This window comes from Diplotaxodon limnothrissa, linkage group LG7 (assembly GCF_057381915.1).
Source record: "Diplotaxodon limnothrissa isolate DT_005_m linkage group LG7, D_limnothrissa_male_GT1.1, whole genome shotgun sequence".
Lineage (NCBI taxonomy): Eukaryota > Metazoa > Chordata > Actinopteri > Cichliformes > Cichlidae > Diplotaxodon > Diplotaxodon limnothrissa.
The window spans coordinates 48,414,721-48,435,708 of record NC_140602.1 but is presented as its reverse complement, the minus strand read 5'-3'; the positions used below and the strand labels follow the sequence as shown (position 1 = coordinate 48,435,708).

Genomic DNA, 20,988 nt, shown 5'->3' with positions numbered 1-20,988 from the left:
TTCTGAAAACTGTAAACACAAAACCCAATTTTCAAACAACATTAACAAAACCTCTGACTCTACTGGCAAAAACCAAACAATCACATCAAAACTATTTTATCTGTGCCCAAAACCGCACAAAGTTTTCAGATGACAGAAAAGTCAAAAAAATAATAACACTACAGAGCATTCCTTAAACACTACAGCAAAAACAAAAAGATGAGACATTTTTTGTGAGTAAATTATAGGCATGTAAATCTCATACTATACGTTTCAGGCTGTCCATTGTATGTACACAAACATGGTCATTCCCAATTGCCAAGTTTTCATCTGACATTGTTGTTCTCGATCTCCCATTTCCTCCTTTGCGCCTCACATTGTTTCGATTTATTGTTGGTATCAACCGTCAGCTCATTCTTGCTGGCTGCGCACTCTGTGCTGGCATTTGTTGGTTAACATCAGCAACAAGCCATTGTGTTTAAGAAGTGACATCTGTTTTGCAGTTGTGTTTAACATCTGCCTCCTGTAGTTAGGATTATACATCACAAGTGAATAACTGTTCGAAATGTGTTTTAGTGAGTGTGAATATGTTTAGAGATTTGCAATGAGAGCGAATGAGATCCTGCAAATTGCGCTTAACTAAGCGAAAACTAATTAAGCCAAACAGTCCAAATTGGTAAATGGACTGTGCTCACATAGCGCTTTTCTACTTTGAGCATTTAAAGCACTTTCTTACAAGAAGGCTCATTCACCTATCCACACACACACACACTTTTTTCTGTGCCCAACCAGTTTTAACCAAATGTTCACACACTCACACTTTGATGCATTGCAGGCAACTCGAGGTTCAGTATCTTGCCCAAGAGTGCTTTGACAACCAGACTAAAGGGGCCATGTTTTTATTTTATTCTGTTTTGTGTAGACAAGTTGGCAAAATATAACTTTCTAAGATAAAGTCAATAACACTACAAAACATTATTATTACTATTATTATTACTATAGTTATTTTTAGGGGTGCTATGATGAAATTTAGAGATGCCTGAGCACCCATGAAAAGGTTTAAACGCCCTTGTGAGTGAGTCATTGCAACATCTTGATTTCTTTTCTTTTTCAGCCGTTCTGTAGTACATTTGCTGGAGCGCTCTTGCTCTTTGTTCTGTTGCATGACCCTGTTCCAGCCAAGCTTTGGCAATAAGACAGATGGCCTGACTCTAGAATACTTCATGGTCATGGTCAACTCAATAATTACAAGGCCCCCAAGTCCTTTGGCTGGACAAATCATCTCCCTTACACCGCCATGCTTCACAGCTGGTGTAAGGTGTTTGTTCTGATATTCTATGTTTGTTTTTTATTAAACTTGTTGCTCTGCTTTATGGCCAAATGCCTCCACTTTGGTCTCATCTGCCCAATGGACATTGTGCCTAAGAGTCTAATTGTGCTGTTGTGAGTTTTACATTTAAGATGCTAACTGAGGTCTGTGGATGTACCTCTTGGGTTTTATTGCAGTTTCTCTAATCATTACACTGTCTTCAACAAGCAGTTGATAAGGTGCACCTGACAAAGTGGTCGCTGAGTGTTTATATTATTTCAAATGTTTATTGCACTTTTAGCTGCACTTAGTTACATGCATGCATAATATCCAAAGTATGTTTGATGCTGCCACTGCCAGGACAACAGTGAGATCAGAGGTACACAGATGGGACAGCAACTATTTTTAAATCTTAAATACTTCATCTCTACTGCCTTATTTATGTCCCAGTCCAATTCCTCTTCTTTCAATTCAGCACCAGGGCAAGACTAGAAAAGGGAAAGACAAGGCTCCTCTCAGTAGAGCGTTAGGGCTAACATGTGATCTTTGACCTTGGTTTTGGGCCTGAACCTGCATATGGGAATTGTGGTACCATACAGCACCATCCATTGGGAAACGACCTCCTTGATCCTTCCATGTTGTCCCACGGCCCAAGTGTTATGAATCCAGTGAGTCATTTGCATAGTTTAGGGTTGAGTCAGTCACCAAAGGTTTGTGCATGTTGGGGTACTGACTCACACAAATTAAACAAACAAACAAGCAACAAAAAGTTACCTCAAATTGTGTTATGGTACTGTAAACTGTGGATGTGGTGTGGTTTTTATATGAAAAATTGCTTTTAGAAGAAAGAGGTCAAAAAATCAAGAAAGTGACAGATGTCTGAATGACATCAAAGATGTGTTTCTTTGATGTAACAAAGATGTGTTACACTTCCACAGCAAAAGCCAGACTAGACTGGGAAAATTCAGTGTCAAAAAGAAGTCAAGTATAAAGTACTGTACTGTACCTTCAGCCTCTCGAGGGGACCAGTGACCAGATGGATCACATGGTCGTGGAGAAGACGAGTTTGATGCATACTGTAGTAGGACTCTCCCTTCAGTGCATTTGTCACACACTGATCCCACTTCTCTAGGAAACCAACAGGCAGTACAGCAACCAACTTAGATACATACCAAATACACGTCATTTATACGCAATAAACAAACACAAGAAGTGACAAGACAATTGTAACAATGTTAAGCTTATTAAGCCCTTTAGATTTGGACTCACTTTCAAGTATGTAACTGTGTAAACAAGATATTTAGTATTAAATTCCCATCACAATACATGGATGTATCAGAACTATAACATATCTAGTTCATCTCACCTGTCATAAAACTGTCCGGAAATTGGTGGAAACCATTCCAGGGTGATGGAATTATGATGCTGCTCAACCACCTGAGGAGCCATTGGCACCAGAGGAGGTTTGGAAGCAGGCTGCCAGGTCTGATAGATGAGGTCCAGGTAGCAGTGCATCCTAGCCACCTGGTTCATTGTGAAAGAGTCTGTACAAGCATCATCTGCAGAAAAAAGAGGTAGTTAATCAGTGTGAGGATACAATTTGAGATTGATCATCGTGCAGGTCCATTTTCTATGAAGAGAACAAGCTACTTTAACAAGCTACAAGATAATTTATGAGCATTTTCCCTTTAAATAACTTTTTAAAATTCTTTAGCACATTATGAGTGCCATGAAAGATTCGCTAATGCTGAGATTCCCTAATACTTTTTACACACACTATGCACACAGACTCAAAAAGTTCTCTGGGACAATTTCTATACATTAGCTGTGACACACAAAAAGGGTAACTATAAAGTTTTCCTCTGGTAAGTAGCTCAACACATGCAGAGGCCCAGTCTCACCTGCATAACTCATGTAATTGTTAAACGGTGTATGCGTGAAATGACGGATGCCACAAGTATCATTGCCTGGTTCAGGATCGCTGCAGCCTTTGTATTTGGAAGTGGGTTTGGTGTCTGCACACAAGTCCCCAGTCTCCATTGAGGGCTCAGTCTCCAAGCACGCATCATTGCATGATTCAGTCTCGGACACACCTCGAAACACGTGGTAAAGGCCGAGGCTATGACCAATCTCATGGACCATTGTGTCAGTGTGACCAAATGTGCCGTAGAAGGAAGGATTCAGCACAATTCCACCTGGAAAAACACAGTGAAAGAAGTCACTCGCACTCAATCACACACCACACAAATGCCTTTTCCTAATGTAGTGTAAAGTAATTGTGGCACAGGGGTATGATTCAGACAATACATTATTCATGGGCCTCCTCAGCTTCATTATCACCTTCTTCCCTGTTAGAGCTGTGATGAAGACAGAAACTGCTTGGGGCTTGAACTGTAATTACTCCAAATCAACAATCTGGGCTGCCAAAGAAGTTGAAGGTGATGTGTGCCTGTACTTATGTAACTGCATGTGAGTTTGCATGCATGCATTTATTTATGCGCTTTGTCTTTTACCCAAGTGTGTGAGGGCTTCTTTGTCCCAGGGCCATGTGGCAACCCCTGCCAGATCTTCATCAGAAGAATTGGCAAAGAAAACATTCAGGTGAGTTGAGCCATCCAACTGCAAAATCTCTTTGATCTCTTTCATATCCAAATAGGCTCTGTGGAAAAAAAACACAAAACAACACAAACACAGTATTTCACATTAAGTTAATGGCTTAACAATTAAGACAGTCATTTCCAGATTTCACCAAGTCCAAAAAAAAAAAAAAAGAAAAGAAAAAACACTGTTCCTAGCCAAAAGAGCTTATGCAGTGTCATCATTCACGAAACCAGAACTCAGATTTAGGTCCCTAATGAACTAAAATATTTATTTAATGTGCTGGCAGTTGCAAGGACCTTGAAACCAAAAGAATGAAGTTCCAAGAAGAATAAATGATCTTGTTGAAGCCAGCTAGTGTTTTAAACCATGTGTACAAATTAATAAGGACGTAATAAAATGCATCTTCTTCAGCTGGTTAGGGGTGAAGAATGTTTTCCTTCCTCCATCCAAAATGAATGTTGACTACAAACTATCTGGCACTGCCAACAAGTACTTACATAACAATAAAATTATGTTTTACTTTCTTTCACCAGCGACTGTACACCAGGAGAGGGTTGTGATGTTTTTAAATATAATTATATTATTATAATCACTGTAAATCAAGTTGCCATCAGTCTGATTTACACTGAACTAATTTCAGGCTTTAAGGCTCATTTACATTTTTGTGGTGGAAGGGAGAGTACAGACCATGTTGTTGACGTTATCATTTAGAAAGTACAATAAACCGTATAATAATCCCAAATGTGCAATTATTGACAGAGTTTGACTGGAACTACAGTGCATGCTAAGAGTCACTATGATGTTTTTCTTTTTGTGTGCATGACAGTGTTTTATGTTGAAGGACGAATCAAGTAATAGCCAGTTCTGAAATGGTTCTGGCACCTTATAATTTCAACATACAAGCCACATATACTTTACTGCTGAAAGTCAAATTAGACACTTGATATTGTTTCAGTTCTTTGAGGTTTGTGGACATTTGTTTACTCACAGCTCTACTAAGATCCCGCCACAACATTTCTGTTGGGTTGAAGTCTAGACTTTGACTGGGTCTTTGAAACAGCTTCTTGAGATCATTGTCCCATAATTTCCGAATTCAGCCAAACTTGATCCTTTAGACACATGACCTTAAAAGGGTCTGACTGAGTTAATGGCTGCAAGGTCCCGTGACTGCAAAACAAGCCTAAATTATTACCCCTCCACCACCGTGCTTGACAATTGGTGCGAGTTGTTTGTGCTGATGTGTTCTGTTTATTTTTTGTGGCACTTTGCCTAATGGCCAAAACATTTCCACTTTGGGTTCATCTGTCTTGTGGGTTGATGAAACTTGGCAAACTTAAGCTGTGCTATCTCATTCCTTTTGTAGAGAAGAGGTTTTCCTGTGTCGACCCTTCCAACCAAGCCATACTTGTTAAGCCTTTCTATCAGGAAGGTTTTACCATGTTAACTGAGGCCTGTAGAGTCTGAGATGTAGCTCTTGTTTTCTTTTTTTTGTATTTTGGCTTGTTTGTGGGACTTCTTGACTCTTCCTGAGATGTGATAGCCCAGGCCACCAGACCTCCAAAACTCCTGTTTTTATTATTTGATTAGTAGCAATTGGCTTCTACCCTTTTAGTTCTCACAGAATCTTGTGGGTGTGCTTGGTTTTTCAAAAAACTACTGGGTCCTAGGAAAACTTTTTTCCTTTTTTTCCCACATGATTGCACTCCAAAGTTGTAAATATATATGTATATTGTGATAAATATTTGAAATATGAAAGCCTTTTTCTTTGAATGTCTATAAATACCAACATTTTTATACAATGCATGAGAAAATTTTACTCTACCCTTTTGTATTAAGAAAAAATATTATAATTTATATGATGGATTCTTAGCATGCTCATAGAATGAAATAATGTCCTACAACAAGATGTTCTATTCACTGCATCATGAGTTTTCTACCGAGAATCTGAGACCAGTCTGACTTTATGTCAGCCTGACATTTGAATTAATTGTTTAGGTATTCCGATGTCTCCCTTCTCAAGGCATAATCTTCTGTCTCAGGCTCTGTGAGCATTAACGGCAGTACAAATGAGTGCAATCACTCAACACAATGAGATATCTTTCCAGCAGTGAAACTGTCATTCCTTTTATGAACACATCAAGCACAGTTTTCTCTATGAGCCTGGCTGGTGGTCCTGGCAAACAGCATCAACAAGCTCAGTCATCTCTTGGAAGAGTCAGTAATTTGTTGCATATGCTGAAATGATAGTTTATTCTTTCCCTTTGGCTTAGGGAGACTTTTGAAATAGATATTCAGTGGATGTATAAACAAGAGTTTATCAGAAACAAAACAAGACCCAAGTCATACTATGGCAAATTAGGTCTGTAGATGTTTTGACCCATTTTGTGTGACCCTTTTGCCTGCCTTTTATTTTGTGCTCACATTTTGCATGTCCTCATAAGATTAAGTGAACTGAGGCTAAACCTGACTCTCCTCCAGTAAATAAAAATAAATTGATTTCATTCACTGTTCTTCTTCTGTGGTCACTTGTAGAGGGCAAAAGGCAAAATGCACCCTGGAGACCCGGCTGCCAGTCAATCACATGATTAGCTCAGGAAGACATATCCACACCTACAACCACTTTAAACTTTGGATTGTGGGAGGACAGCCACATAGGCAAACTCCTCAGAGAAAGGAGAAACAAAACAGGAGGTCCAAATTTAAATGCTATTCACTTTGCTTTAATTCAGTGTCATTTTAATCATAGACTTCCCTGAGCACGTTGGATTTTATTAACTTAGTACATGAAAAGTGTAAATTGTTTTTAAAATTTGTTGAATCGATTCCAGCACCAACTTTTCGTGCATGCAAATCAATTTGTAAAAGTTTTTTTTTTCACTACATTTCATATTACATTTGTCCCACTTAAGGGAACTGAGGTAAATATATAGATAAAAGGAAAATCTTCAAAGACTCATACCTTTGTGAAGTGTAATCCTGGACTGAGCTATTTATATTTACTCTCCCACTCAATACATGAAATGGGTGAGTATGTTTTGAATTGCTATGAAGTAAGGTGGTGCATAGTTCCACTGAATGCATGCACCTGATTTGATTACTTTACTATGCCAGCTGAAGTAAGTCACCAGAGGTTATCACAAACAAGTGTCACAAACTACAGCTGTTTAATTAAGTGAATGATCCTGTAATCATTTAAAAGTGGAGATGTCAGATTTGATATCTTCATGTTTCAGATGAATTACAGTGTTTTGTTTGGTTGCACCAATAGGCGTAGCTGCATGGGCATTTTAGCATTAGAAAAAATATGTCTTTGCATGCTGTTTTTCCTATTTATGGTATCAGGTACTTTAAATTGTAATTCAGAATCAGAATCAGAATACTTTATTGATCCCTGGGGGAAATTATTTAATTGTCGTGTGTTGCATCTGTGTGTGTGTTTTGAAACAGGGTCTTTTTCCTATCTTCTAGAGATCTTCTGAGTTAGACATCTTATGCAACTCGGTGCATTTTAGCATGTAGACATGGTCAAGACGACCTGCTGAAGTTCAGTCAGAATGGGGAAGAGAGGTGATTTACAAGACTTTTGGACGCCAGATGAGCTGCTGATCTACTGGGATTTTCCCATACAACCATCTGTAGTTTTCACAGAAAATGATCGGAAAAAGAGAAAATATCTTCAGTGAAAATGCCTTGTTGAGTCCAGGGGTCAGGGGAAAATGGCCAGGTTGCTTGAAACCAACAGAAAGAAAACAATAACTCAAATCGTCACTGGATTGAACTACTGGATGTAGAAGACCGTTTCTGAGAGCACAGCACATGGAACTTTGAAGTAGATGAGCTACAGCAGCAGAAGACCACACTTGTTAGCTAAGAACAGGAAAGTGAAGCTACAACTAACACTGGCTAACTAACACTGACAATAGAAGATTTGTAAAATATTTCTGTCACCAGATCTCAATCCAATAGAAAACTTTTGACCTGTGATGGAACGTCTGTATAAAATATTTAAATGTATGCCTCATAGCATATGTTCTTGTAGCCTAAAAACAGTATTTTAAAAGTCAGTAACACTGTTGTTTGGCAGTGTTTTGGAAGAATTTTGACCAGTGAGATAATTTATTTTTCCCCACAGGAGTAACCCTACTAAAGTTACCACCAATGCACATTTTATATGCAGCTACACAAAGTGCCTCATAAAATCAAGTTTTGCTGGACAAATCTGCTTCTACCTGAAGTCGCAAGTCAAATAAGGGCTGCTTAGTGAAGATTCAGTGCTCCCCTAAAACAGACGTTTTCAATAAAAGGTTTAGTGTACTACATGCTTTCGTCAAGCCTATGCAAGAGCAACAGAGGGCATTCGCAGGGGCCAGATCTAAGGAGATAGACAGAGAGAGAGAAAACAGATCATATAAGGTCCCTCTTTCTAATAATTTCAGGAATTTCATTATTTCCTCAGAAAATATTTGTCCAGAGTTTTTGGACATGCATGTTGGGAGAAAGGGGTCACGCGGTTTTTGATGCTGAAATGAATGAGTCAGCATCAGCAATGAATAAGGGGAGAAATTCTCTATTTAATTTACTAATCACAATTTCATTTTTTTAACAGCCTTGGCCCTTAACACTTTAGTGTGCAAGAGAGAATCAAAGCGAGACTCAGTTTTACTGTAGTCGGCTGACAAAAGCTGAACATACAAAAAGCTTTTGTATGTCTGTATGTGCATGTGTGCATGTTTCTGATTTCACACAGTGTTGACTATGTTGTCGTGGATGTTTTACATTTTCGTTTGCTGCCGTTACAGGAACTCAGTCCCCAATGACACTATCATAGGGATGTAACCAGAACTGCTCTGAGAATTGAACTATCTATCTTACTCAAACCTCCCTGCAAATTACCCTTTACCTCACTTTACACCAACCGCCCAATGTTCTCTCTCATAGACCCCTCAACTATTTCCCCATCCACTAACCCATGTTTCCCACTCTTGCCTCTTATCATGTTTTTTCAGCTTAGATGAGCCACTTGGGAGAGACAGGATTTTCCATGCATTTAACCACACTACTTTTGTCCTGGGAAAACAAGTTTCAAAGACTTACAAAGAGAGAGAAGGAGAGAAAAAAAAACGAGGGAGGGAAAGTGCAAAAGGTAAGGCGAGTGAAGAAAATTGATCCTAACTATAATGAAGCGTCACTGCAGGGCATCTCTGCTGGGGAAATTCAGGGGTCCATGAGGCAGCTCAAACTGTCGTGTTAATGCTTTTATATCTGATACATATTAAAGGGGGGATTATGACTTCATCCATTTACATCCATATATAATTCATATAAAGCCATAAATTCGCCTCGTATACATGTGTCTAGGGCAGCTAAGTGTGAAAGCTGGGGCACGCTGGCATGGCAATGACAGTCTCATAGCCAAGAACACTTTTGAAATTAGAGGGGGCCCTCAGCTCCCCTGTCATCAAGTCGGTCAACACCACAGCCCCATCATTCATCTCTGTCTTTATTACTATACTTAGGCTCTCTTCTTTAACCTTCCAGCTTAGTCCTCGGAATATTTCTCCCTTCAAGGAAGACACATGCATAAGAAATGTTGCTGAGTTTTGTTTTTTTTAAATCATTGTTTAGAGACATATGAAACAGATGATTGGATAGCCCCGGGCCTTTCTACCTCTCCAAGTTCTTATCTGAAGTAAAAGCCCTTAATGGAGTGCTGAGTGTATTTCTGGCAGAAATGTGTGAAACGCTTCATCAGAACCTTACTTGACTTCGGAACCACAGTCACCTTGCCAATGCAATATCAGCTGAATTCCCCCATGTGTCATATTTTCAAAGGACCACCAACAGAATCTGGCTATATATTATCCCGTCAAAGCCAGATGCGACCCTGCATTCCTACGATAGCCCACGTAAAGCCACCCACCTCCCACAATCCCTTCAGTCCTCTAGTTATGCAGAAAATCTACTTTTTCACTTCTCCCAGCCCCCACAAGAGTGCAGGTGAAACTTTGACAACCGGTGGGCAATGGCTTTAAAGGGGAAGTGAAAAGTCCTGGTATTTACACCCAAGCACGCCATTATGTTTTATGGGACAGGGGCTTAAGGTTTAGACGACCAACTGTAAAACTCTATGTCAAGAGCCCTGCACCAAGCTGGAATACAGCGTGGAGAAGGAGTGAAAGACATGAGACACTCCATCCATTAACCTGCCACAGGGAGAGGTATTGACTCAGGAGGGAGGGGGCAGGGATGGCAAGAGGCTGAGGGAAAACAGATGACCTGTTCGCTCCTGACAATGCCAAGCCAGAACTTCATTTTCTAAAAGGCTAAAATGGTTGATTGTGAGGTGTTTCCAAAAGATTTCTTTCATCAGTTGCTCTCAAAAATGTCATGTATTAAGTTCCTGTGTACCCTGTGATTTTGTACCTGTAATTATATCAATCTCTAATTGGGAATAAAACAAGCACGTATGTCTACATATGTCAGCTTGTCCAACAATAGATACTCATTCTACCATTCAGAAAGTGGATTCTCATTGCATGCATTACAGACACACTGTCAGATATATCAGGCTCCAGACACGAGAATGTTTAGCCTTAAAATGAATGCTGTCAGATAACATCAAATACCACCAAAACCAGAAGAAGTGTCAAAACCGAGGTCTGTGAAAACAATGCAAAACATTCTCTTCAGCCAAATGTGGAGCGGGGAGGGGGAAATATTATTAGTGGTATTTTCAGAAGAGAAACTGATGCAGCACCACTGAGCTGCGTGTGTCCTGTGTTAGCCAGATTTTTTTTTTTAAAACACTACATGTAAGTGGTAACAGGCCCAAATGCTGCAAAAATAAATGCAGGACCTCACAACCATTGTTCTCCTGCATACGCAGTACATTGTTCATCCAGAATTCCATAATTAGGGAGGAATGTCAAATTGTTTGTACTCTCTGCAAGTCTCTCTCCAGACATACCATAATCAAAACAAAATAAGCAACCACTTGGGGAGATTATATCTATGTTTTAGGCAAAAATCTTTCTTTCTGTGCATTTTATTTTCACTTTTGCTGCGATCCTTCCTTTCACAAGCCCATCTTTCAAATGCTCACAGGGAGACTTTCACATTGCAACAGCACGCATTTTGCCAATACTTGATGTCTAAATGAAGTAGTTAGAAACCCATTAATCAAGTGGTGGCTAATGATGACTAAGTTGGAAGGGATGTGGTGGGAACTGAGATATGGAAGCAATGGCAAACCCACCTGCATTACCCTCTGATGTTGTTAATTAGATGTCATTATTTAGCTATTTAGCAGTCATTTTAAACAACGGGACAGTGCCAGATAGACAGCGCTTCCAGCTTAGCTGTGATTGAAAACAGCCTCGTCTCCTTGATTCATACTAACAGAAAGACCCAAACAATCCCACACACTAGGTCTACCTGCTTATGTCCCTTTCACTTGTCCTCACGTGACAGTGGCAAGAAATACTGACCAAGCCTTGCCGTTTCTCTCTCTTTTCCTAGCATACCATAAAGACCCCCTGCACTGTCCGCAAAAATGTCTCACTCCACTGTGTTGAGTTTCAGTGTACCAAGAAACAAACAATCCTGCTATTGGAGGTCTGGCGCAAACCTTAATACAGCAAAATTCCAGAGATTTATTCTCCTTGCCAGCTTTTACTCATCATCTACAAACCACAATGAAGTTACCACAAAAACAAAAAAAAATTGAATGCATTTATGAGCAACCCCTGTATTCTCCTGAAGTTATGAAATCACATAATATTCTTCTTCCTATACAGCGCTGCAAAATGCCTCGGGAATTTTGTTACAGAGGCTATTACATGCAAGTGAAATTACGTTCTTTACATTTCTTTTATGGATAATTCTTTACGAGAAGATGTTTAGGCACTCATACCTGTCTCATTGGGACTCACAAGAGTGGTATTTCATTCAAGTGAATTCCTTTGCTATACGGAAAGAAAATATACTGGACCCTCCTTTTGACTCCTAATTGCCCTCAGGCTGTGTTTAGAATGTCACTCTTTCCAAACTCTCCTTCTATAATCAAGCCAGTTCAATGAAGACCTCTGGGTATAGGAGACAGAGTAGAAAAAGGTGGGGAGAGTTGGTGAAAACTGGATACAAGAATGAGTGGTCTGGCCTGCACGTTTGCTACCAGGAAAGTCATCCAGTTGCGTTTGTTTTACCCTGCTTAAGTGTGGAACACTGATTGAACCAGTCCAAGGCTAGATTGGACTTGCTGCCCCCTGAGGATTTCCTGGGCCACACAGGCTGGGAGTTGAGTTACACTCAGCCTTAGCCCAAATGGTCAGGAAACAGTAGGAGTAGACATAAAGAAAAGCTTTCTACAGGGACACATGTATGGAAAGATTGGCTGTTTGATTTACTCTTGGCATTCGAGGCAATAGTGCAGAGTTGGTTTACCAAAATTACTCAATTATGTCAGAGTAAAAAAAGAAAAAAAAAGAACTATAAAATCAGTAAATGCTTTTTGGAGGATTACAGTAAAATATGTTTATTTAAAAAATACCAAAGAAAACACTGTATCATACGAAATGTCAAGAAAGTATTCTTACTTGTGTGGAGAGGAACGGTTGAAGCATGTCTTGGTCACGTCTGTCACATTGGGGTTGCAGCAGTCGCCAAGATCATAGAAGAAGTTTTCCCAGTTACACTCAGGGTCACATATACCATTACCCTGCTTGTGTTCAGGGCAGCTGTTTCGATATCTAGATATGCAGTCGCCTGCATCAAATCCTGTTAGCGGATGGTTGCATTCTAGGTCACACTGATCATCGCCAATTTTGCTGATGTCACAGTTAGCTAAGATCAGGCGGTTGCGTAGAGAAGAGTTGGTCACGTTGTGAATGCTAAGCTCCCAGGTTATGTTATAGGGGCTGAAGGCGTCATTAAGCTGCTGATGCTGCAGAATGATCTGGTGGTCTGACACAGTTGGCCTTGTCCTTGCATCATCCCAAATATTTACAACACGATATCGAACTTTCTTTGGTCGGCGGAAGGTCCAAAGTTGGTTGTAGTTTCGAATGACCTCAACGTTGTCACAGACAGTTTGACCACAAGTTGGAGGTTCCAAGCTTGTGTCCAGGAATCCCTCAGCATTTCCATTTCCACCACCATTCACAAACCCTGACCTCGCACCTCCTCTGTGCTCAGGCTGAGGAAAACTACCATCTTTTACAGTCAGCCACTTACGACCTGGGTGCTCAAATGTTTCACGAATTATCAGCTTAGGTAGATCTTGGGGGTCCTCTTGGCCTTGCATATCCCTGATGATATGCCTCTGCCCTCGGGCCTCCCTCCATAGACTCACCCTTTCCACTGCCCCCCTGTAATTATGATTGAGTGCATTGCCCCCGATCATCAGCACTTTGCACTTTTGGGTCAAATGGCTGAAGACATCGCCGGATTGCTCTCGACTAACGGCGACCTGGGCTCCATTGACGAAGAGCTTCATGTACACGCCATCATAGGTGATTGCAATATGTGCCCATTGGTTTGGTATATAACGAGCGTTGGAGCGCATTGAGGTCACTTTGTGGGCACGGTCAGTTTTAAGGGAGAAGAAGAAGCGGGGATCGCGGTCGCCGTATTCACTATCCGCCTGGATGCCAAGCAGCCAGCCTCGGTCACTGGAGGCATAAAAGCATTTGTCGTAAAGGCCTGAAAAAAGAATGAAAAATCAGTCAGTATGTTAATACCTTTATTTGCAGGAGTTAAACAAAAAGAAAGTGAACACATTAACTAAAAGTTCATCATCTCCTGAGGAAGAGCTAGGAGCTATGCAGAAGTGGGCTTGTAGAATAACTATAACACAGTACGTCAGTTTCATTACCAGTTTTTCCTGTGATAATATTTCAGCATTACTTTCAATATATTCACTATATTATCAGTACCTTTTGAATATTTTATGCAATATGTGTAAAAGTGTCGTTTATTAAGGGGAAACAGGAAATGTAAGCAAGGTTAGTGAGCAAATATATTAATAGATTTTTTTTTTCCAATCTAAGACCTGAATATTGGGTTGAAGTGCTTGTTTAGCTAAGAGAGAACCAATGGAAATCTCTCACTATAGGCTTTTCATGAACACTGAGCACATTTAAAGTAGTTCATGTAAATGTCTCTTGCCAGTGGGTTAGCCAGAAAAGACTACTTTTCTGCTAAAGTCATGTTTTTGCAGAGGCACCAAAACACCTTTTTCCTGTTTTACTTGGACTGTGTATGCCAGCTTAAGCATTGTAATGTGTTTTCACTTCTTAGGGGATCTCTGAATGCTAACTGTTTGTTTGTTTAGCACTTGTTGAGGTACATGTGTGCAGGCACACAAGTCCACATCTGTGCATACTGCATGTGTTTATTAATGCGTTTCATGACTCTGAGCATATATCCATACAGTCCCAAGTGTGCAAATATTCCAAAACCACGGGGAAACGCCTTACAAGGTCCATTTCAGCCTGTGGAAATCTACCGTATGTGTTCACAGGTGGGGATAGACCTGCACTGCACTCTTGTAATTTCTACAATTGCCAACATCATGCGCTTTTATGTAATTATATCTACCCACAAAGAGACACTCGATCCGTGACCTGAAGACCCAGCTCATATAGATATGAAGTATTCTTTACAGTTGCCGTTACGATGAGTGCTTCAAATTCCTGTAAATGCCCTTCATATTTTTCTCTGCTGCCTTTATTATGGTGTGAAAGCTGATGATCACATCTTGGCCTCAGCTCACTTGTCAACTTGGGTGCCTTTGTTGCCCATCGATTAGGTTACCTGAGCCTCTAATAAGTGGCTGGCTAATGGTAATTGTACAGACCTGCTAACTTTGACCTGTTTCTAATTAGATGCACACTGCAGTGTGCGTTCCTTAACTTGGTATTTTCACGGAATAATGTTCAAGGGGTGAGGGTTGGGTTCAGCGTCAAGGTCAGTCCTTCAGTGGATGACGTTTTCAGGCTTTCCACTACACTGGAAGGAAAAAGCTTCCCATCTGCCAGCTAGAGCACTCAAGGCAAAAAAAAAAAAAAGGTGTGCTAAAATGCTCATAGGGCTCCTAGTGTAAACAGCTGTCATAATTCTGCCATGGTCAATTTATCTAACATGGTATGCTTTTCCAGACCCAATATTGTGACTGCTGGGTCTCGCACAAAAACACTTAGGCACACATATGCACATACTTATAAAGACATGCATATATACATTCTCATGAACAAATACACACACCCATGGCCATATGCACAGACAAAATGAAATAGTGAAGTGCACATTTGTGTTCACATATAAACACACACAAAGAGACTGGCGTGTGCTTCAGTCGACCACTGTTTCTGTCAGCTTCAAATGCAGCCCTCCTTGCACTTGCCATTTGTCTTCTTTTGTGAAAACACACTCAGGAAAAAAGGAAAAGTACAAAAACACACATACCCTCACAAAGAAAAATGTCACAAGGTCTTGATAAAAAGCAGGAAGGAAGGGAACATTAAAGACTGTTTACTTTTGAACTGTTTTTGCTCTAAAAGGTCAAAGAAAGGCACTTTCATGGTCATACCTAAGTGACCACCAGCTATTTCCCCATGCAGACAATGGAAAATCCCAATGACATTTTAAAACAAACAAGGATATCATTCATAAAAATATCATTGCACTTTAAAACACTTACCTTTTGACATAGCTTTCAAGTCTCACTCCAAATTAATTCAGCTAAATAATTTGCAGTCATTTTAATTTGGGGTATTAAACAAACCCTTTTCCAAACTGCCATTCAGCCACAATAAGGCGGTGCATAGCTAATAATGCTTAGGACTGATAAGAAGTTTAAACCTCTAGTTGAGGTAACGATTGCTAAGAATAAGTGTTAGACTCTGAGCTTAACCCTTCTTTAAGCATCAACCTCTTTGTGGGTAACTAGCTGTGATCATACACAGCAATGTGCAAAAGTCTTGTGCCACACCTTATTGTCTAATATGTTGTTAGTTGCTGTGATTTATGGAAATATGTGCAAATATACCTAGAGTACTACACTACACTTCAACCTCAATAACCAGCGCAGCCTCTCATAGACAAGCTTTCTTGTCACTTCAATGAGCAGATCTTCAAAGCTCTTCTTTGGATGTTGGCTGCCTCTGTTACTGTTTTCTGTCTCTGTCAGAACGATCCCACACTGCTTTAGTAATGTTGAGGTCCAAGCTCTGTGTAGGCCAATCCATGACTGATAAAGGAATGCGTTACTGCATTGGCAGTAGGACTTCTCTGTGTTCATAACATCCTCACCTTTGACAATATCCAAACACCACTTGCGGAATTGCGAAAAAAAAAAATCAAATTTGGATTCGTCACTCCATTAAGATCTGTTGCCATTGATTTTCAGTCCAGTCCAGTTCTCCTGTAATTCGGCAAACCTCAGCCTTATTTCCATGTTTTAGTTCCTTGAGAATGGCTTCTTATCTCTCTTTAGCAATCATTGTGTTTTATGTCAAGTTACTATTTACAAAGTGCCTAAAGATGTGATTGGCAGTTCTTTGCTCAGCTGTCTGTTATCTGCAGGCACAATATTGGTTCATATCTCTAGTTAGGTGTCTTTTTATGTATGTATGATACATAGCTTATGGTTAAAATATAAAAAAACAAAAAGACATTCTTATTCAAATGATCAACTCCAAGGACTGGACTGAAAATTAATGCAAAAGCAGCCAATGTCCAAAGAAAAACTGTGAAAGAGCTTCAGAAAGCCTGGAGAATTATTGCTCAAGACGGCTTAAAAGATTCGCAGGAAGGTCTGGCACCTTGGAAGCAAAATATAGGAAAATAAGAGGAAGCTCAAAGGTTTTGCACAGTACTGTATCACACTTAAATTAATAAACCAATAAGATACTTTTTCTAAGTAGCCATGAAAACAAACCTTAAACAAACTTAGTTTATGAGCATGATATCTATTGTGTATCGTCCTGCAATGAGGAGATACATCTGTTATCAACTTAATTATCTGCCAGCGACTGCACATAATTGTCTCCAGCAGGTTATGAAGACAGCCTGCACTCCTCTTGTGATTTATTTTCCTCTTTCGGGAAAACCCGACATGACCTGGATACAAAGGCTAATCGGGCACAACAAATTTGGATAACATTCGGACGCAGAACTTGATGTTCTGATTGTGTGCTTAGAAAGGTATGTGTGTTTGTGAGTGGTGCTCTGTAACAGTTCAAATACTAAACCTGGGATTAATTCTGACCACATGTAACTGTCAAATGTGACCCAGAGGGGTCTTGTGATTGGTTTTAAGGGGCTGAAAACTATTCAAATGTGTATTTACAAATGTTTTATTTGATCACATAGATACTATGAAACTATAGCTTGAATAGTTCCTTTATCATAAAAAATAGTTAATAAAAAAAAGCCAGTCTACAAATATGGGCTGCAAAAACTGATAAACCTCTTTAAATGCTGATATTTTAATATTTTGCCAAAACAAAAACTCTTTAAATATAATAAAAGTAACTTAAAGCTAAGTCAGTCATACTGAGTGCAATAAGGGAAGATAGTTTTCTTTTATCTATTTTTCCTTACTGAAGGCATTTTGGACACAATCCCATTCAGAATAATTTTATGAGGCCAGAGGAAAGAAACTCTTACTCCAACTGGTCAAAGAGTCTCAAGTAACATAATATATTTCACAGTTGAGACTGCGCTCACTCTAACTAGTCAGTTGCACAGAAAAGAGCATCCTGTAAGAACCGTATAAAAATGGGGGGGGGGGGGGTGTGTGTGTGCAATTGTGGCAGTCAAAAACAAGACAATAAAAAAACAGTTCCTCCAACAACACTGTGCTTAGATCAAAACATGGGGATGGAGCATTTTAGGGGCACAAGGATTTTGAGGTCTCAATTGGTTTTAAAAGATTAGGCTCAGTTGAAATTGTTAGACTGACAAATTTGTTGTCTTTAGGTCCAATCTCTGGCTCACTGATGGAAGGAAATCTTAAAACTGAATACACAAGGTTATACAGGAAAGTAATCTCTAGAAGGCAGTGGTAGGTGGGGGGCTGGGCACAACAACAACAACACCTTTAAAAAATGATGAAATCCCATACCACATCTGCAAGAACTATAACGTTCATTTTTGTCAGAATTGTGTACGAGATGTGTTTATTTAACTCTGTGGTCAATATGGAGGCCGCCCTTTGTGCTATTGCTTTACTGGATTGCATTATATTGCACAGATGTTCCTGTTATCATGTCCATCCTCTATAAAAAATCAGGAGTCACTCAGGTCACAACAGACCCTCTTACCCCCCTCTCCTCTAGATTAAGACTCTTACAAGGAACTGGCTTTCCAGAGCATGTTCCTGCCAACTGGCCAGGGTTAGCTACTGTATGTGAATACAGGCAGGCAGAAGTGAATTTTTTATTATTATTTTATTTTGTGTGTGTGTGTGTGTGTGTGTGTGTGTGTGTGTGTGTGTGTGTGTGTGTGTGTGTGTGTGTGTGTGGTACCAGGGTTTTTGTTTTCTGGGCGTTTCTTTTGGAGGGCGAGGTGTTTGTTTGATTGTTTTTGTTTGTTTTGGGTAGATAGATTAGGACACATGCGGCAACAACGGAGCAAGGAAGCAAGTAAATAAGTAAATGTATTGGTAAAGTTGAGTAAAGTCCCCTAGACGTGTGGACTTGGAGTAAGCTGAGGAGGACTGAGTTCAATTCAGTTCAGTTCAAAGAAAGCCATCTGCACAAGTACTGTGGCAGACAACGAGTTGCTACGCTCCCTATCGGCAAAGAAAAGAAATAAAAGAAAAAAGATATCCGATCCTGTAATGCACAAAAGCTCCGTTGGTCACAACCAACAATGCCGTTTAAACGCCTTTTCAGTGCTTCTTTACGCACGGCTCGAGAACAGGAGAAAAAAAAGCGCACAGATGATACAGTGCTTTCCTCTGACGGCTGGGTCTTACTGAAGTGACTGGACCCCGCTATGCTCTGTCGCTAGATAGAGAGATGCATCATCACTATCTGATTGTGCCTTAAATTAGAAACTCGCCGATGATGACGACCATGATTTCACAGAAGCATCTGCGTTTTGGTGACAGTGCACAACACCATGAAAGCACACCACATAAACATAAGCAAACATAAGCATCACATTTTCGCTCAAGAAGGGGGGAAACCCTGGATCCCTCAGTCCTGTCTCGTAACTCCGGTAGCCAATCCAAAGGTGTCGATTTGGAGGGGCCGGGTGGGGAGGGGGACACAGAAACACACACACGCGCGCGCGCACACAAGCTTGCGGCTTGAGCTGCGAGCTTTGAGCGCCTCCACATACATCGAGTCTCTCCCGTTTTGTGCCTGACGTGACATGCTCCCTCCCAAACTTTTGGCCATTACATCATAGCTTTAAAATAGCCAAGTCGGTTGAGAGATTACATTTTACGCGCAGTGACATCAGCTGCCGGTCAACTGATGCAGTAGCCTATATCTGCTGCTACTAATCCCCACTTACATTTCATGACTTACAATTCTTATTACTCACGTACGCGAACATTACAAAGTGGTAAAACAGAGGGGGGAACACATTTGCGTTATAAAATTTTACTGCAGCGATCATACCTCTGTAAGGTGGAAATCTTAAATATGATCAAAATCTTCAGTGACCCTATAGTTGCACTACCTAAAATATCCGCTGTACTTTTTAGAGCATTACATCATTGTCTAGTCTGATAGATGAACTCATTTTCAACTCGCTGAAACTGCATGTTGCTTTGTTAAATAGACTGGGATAAAACGCTGAAGGTTTGCATGTTTATCTTCCATTCTTTCTTCAGTTTGAAGTTTAACTAATAAAAGGAGTTGTGCAGATGATAGGATGGAGGATGTGCTATAAAGTAGCCTACCTGCGATCACTGTAGGCGATCGTTGACCTCCCTCCGGTTTGATCCACATCTCCACAGTGAAATTGCCTCTGGGTATCTCCACGCCAGGCTTCAGCCGTAGCTGATCTCCCCTGCCGGTAAAATAGACAGCTTTCCCTCGGTCTGGTGAGTTTCCCTCCGCTTGAGAGGAGCGCCGGCGCTGCCGAAGCACCCGTCGCTCCAAGCCGGGCAAAGAGCGTTTGCCCCGGGGCAGACGTGTGGCACAAGCCCCTGGGATGGTGGCTTTCGCCTCCCTAATGCGCACCAACTCCCTCTTGGATCTCCCCTTTTTCCGGACTATCCCGCACTCTGATCCAAAACACAAGATGAGAATCACCAGGCAAGACACCCAGGGTGATGTCCAAAGTTTCATTTTTCGGGAGAAGAAATAGCAAAAAATAAAAAAAATTAAAAAAAATAAAATATGAGGAAAAAATAATAAAAGAAACAGTGGAATAACTACAAAAAATATGTCCACAATGTTCTTCTCTTTGGGATCCTCTCGAGTTTTTCCTTCTCCCTTTTTACAGCGGTAGAATGTCAAACCGTAGAAACTGTCTAAATAAACCCATAAAGCTATGCTGTTTTTCCCTCTTTATAATGCTAAGCCACGACCCCCTCTCTTAAGCAAAACTACTCTGGAGACATTCAGGGGACACAGGAATATTTCATTCATGTATGTGTTCCACGGTGCCTTTTCAATGGGTCCCATTTAGCCAAAGGGATGACTAATAAGTAATCAATCAAGAGGGGGGTCCGGCCGATGCCCCCGCATCCCCCTTTGGACGGTAGGAGTTACTTGCAGAAATCCACAGTTGTCCGCCAAGCTCTTGTCACACCTTTTTGTTGTTTCCTTCCCTACCCGTAAAAGAGAGTAAGTAATGGCACATAGACTATTAAATTCCAAAGGAAAGTGTCAGCAAACCGACCTCTCATATTTATTACAGAAAACAAGAGGTGAGATGTCATTAAAAAAAAAAAAAAAAAAAGGAAATCCAAAACTTCCCTTTTCCTGTGTGCCTGTATAAAAAGTTGAAATGTACTATAATATCTAGTTAGTCAGAAGAGAGACACGGGGACAGAGAGCTGCACAAGTAACCATCGCGGTCCTCATTGATTGCCTGAAGCAGATACACTTGGGGGAGTCGGAGCTCGTTGTCAGCTT

General features: G+C 40.5%; 1 protein-coding gene across 3 annotated transcripts in view; it reads right to left on the bottom strand.

The window, feature by feature from the left end:
• Window positions 1-20,207, bottom strand: part of pappaa (pregnancy-associated plasma protein A, pappalysin 1a) — a 97,327-nt gene extending 77,120 nt beyond the window's left edge. For 2 of the 3 annotated variants that reach the window (XM_085358318.1, XM_085358319.1), the window contains exons 1-6: window positions 19,806-20,207; window positions 12,484-13,588; window positions 3,802-3,947; window positions 3,190-3,483; window positions 2,655-2,847; window positions 2,295-2,416 (exon numbers count right to left, since the gene is read on the bottom strand). In XM_085358318.1, coding sequence (XP_085214444.1) covers window positions 2,295-2,416; window positions 2,655-2,847; window positions 3,190-3,483; window positions 3,802-3,947; window positions 12,484-13,588; window positions 19,806-20,196 — 2,251 coding nt within the window. In that variant the 5' untranslated portion in view covers window positions 20,197-20,207. The remainder of the gene's footprint in view (window positions 1-2,294; window positions 2,417-2,654; window positions 2,848-3,189; window positions 3,484-3,801; window positions 3,948-12,483; window positions 13,589-19,805) is intronic. The other variant, XM_085358321.1, reaches the window with a different exon arrangement.
• Window positions 20,208-20,988: the final 781 nt, after the last annotated feature.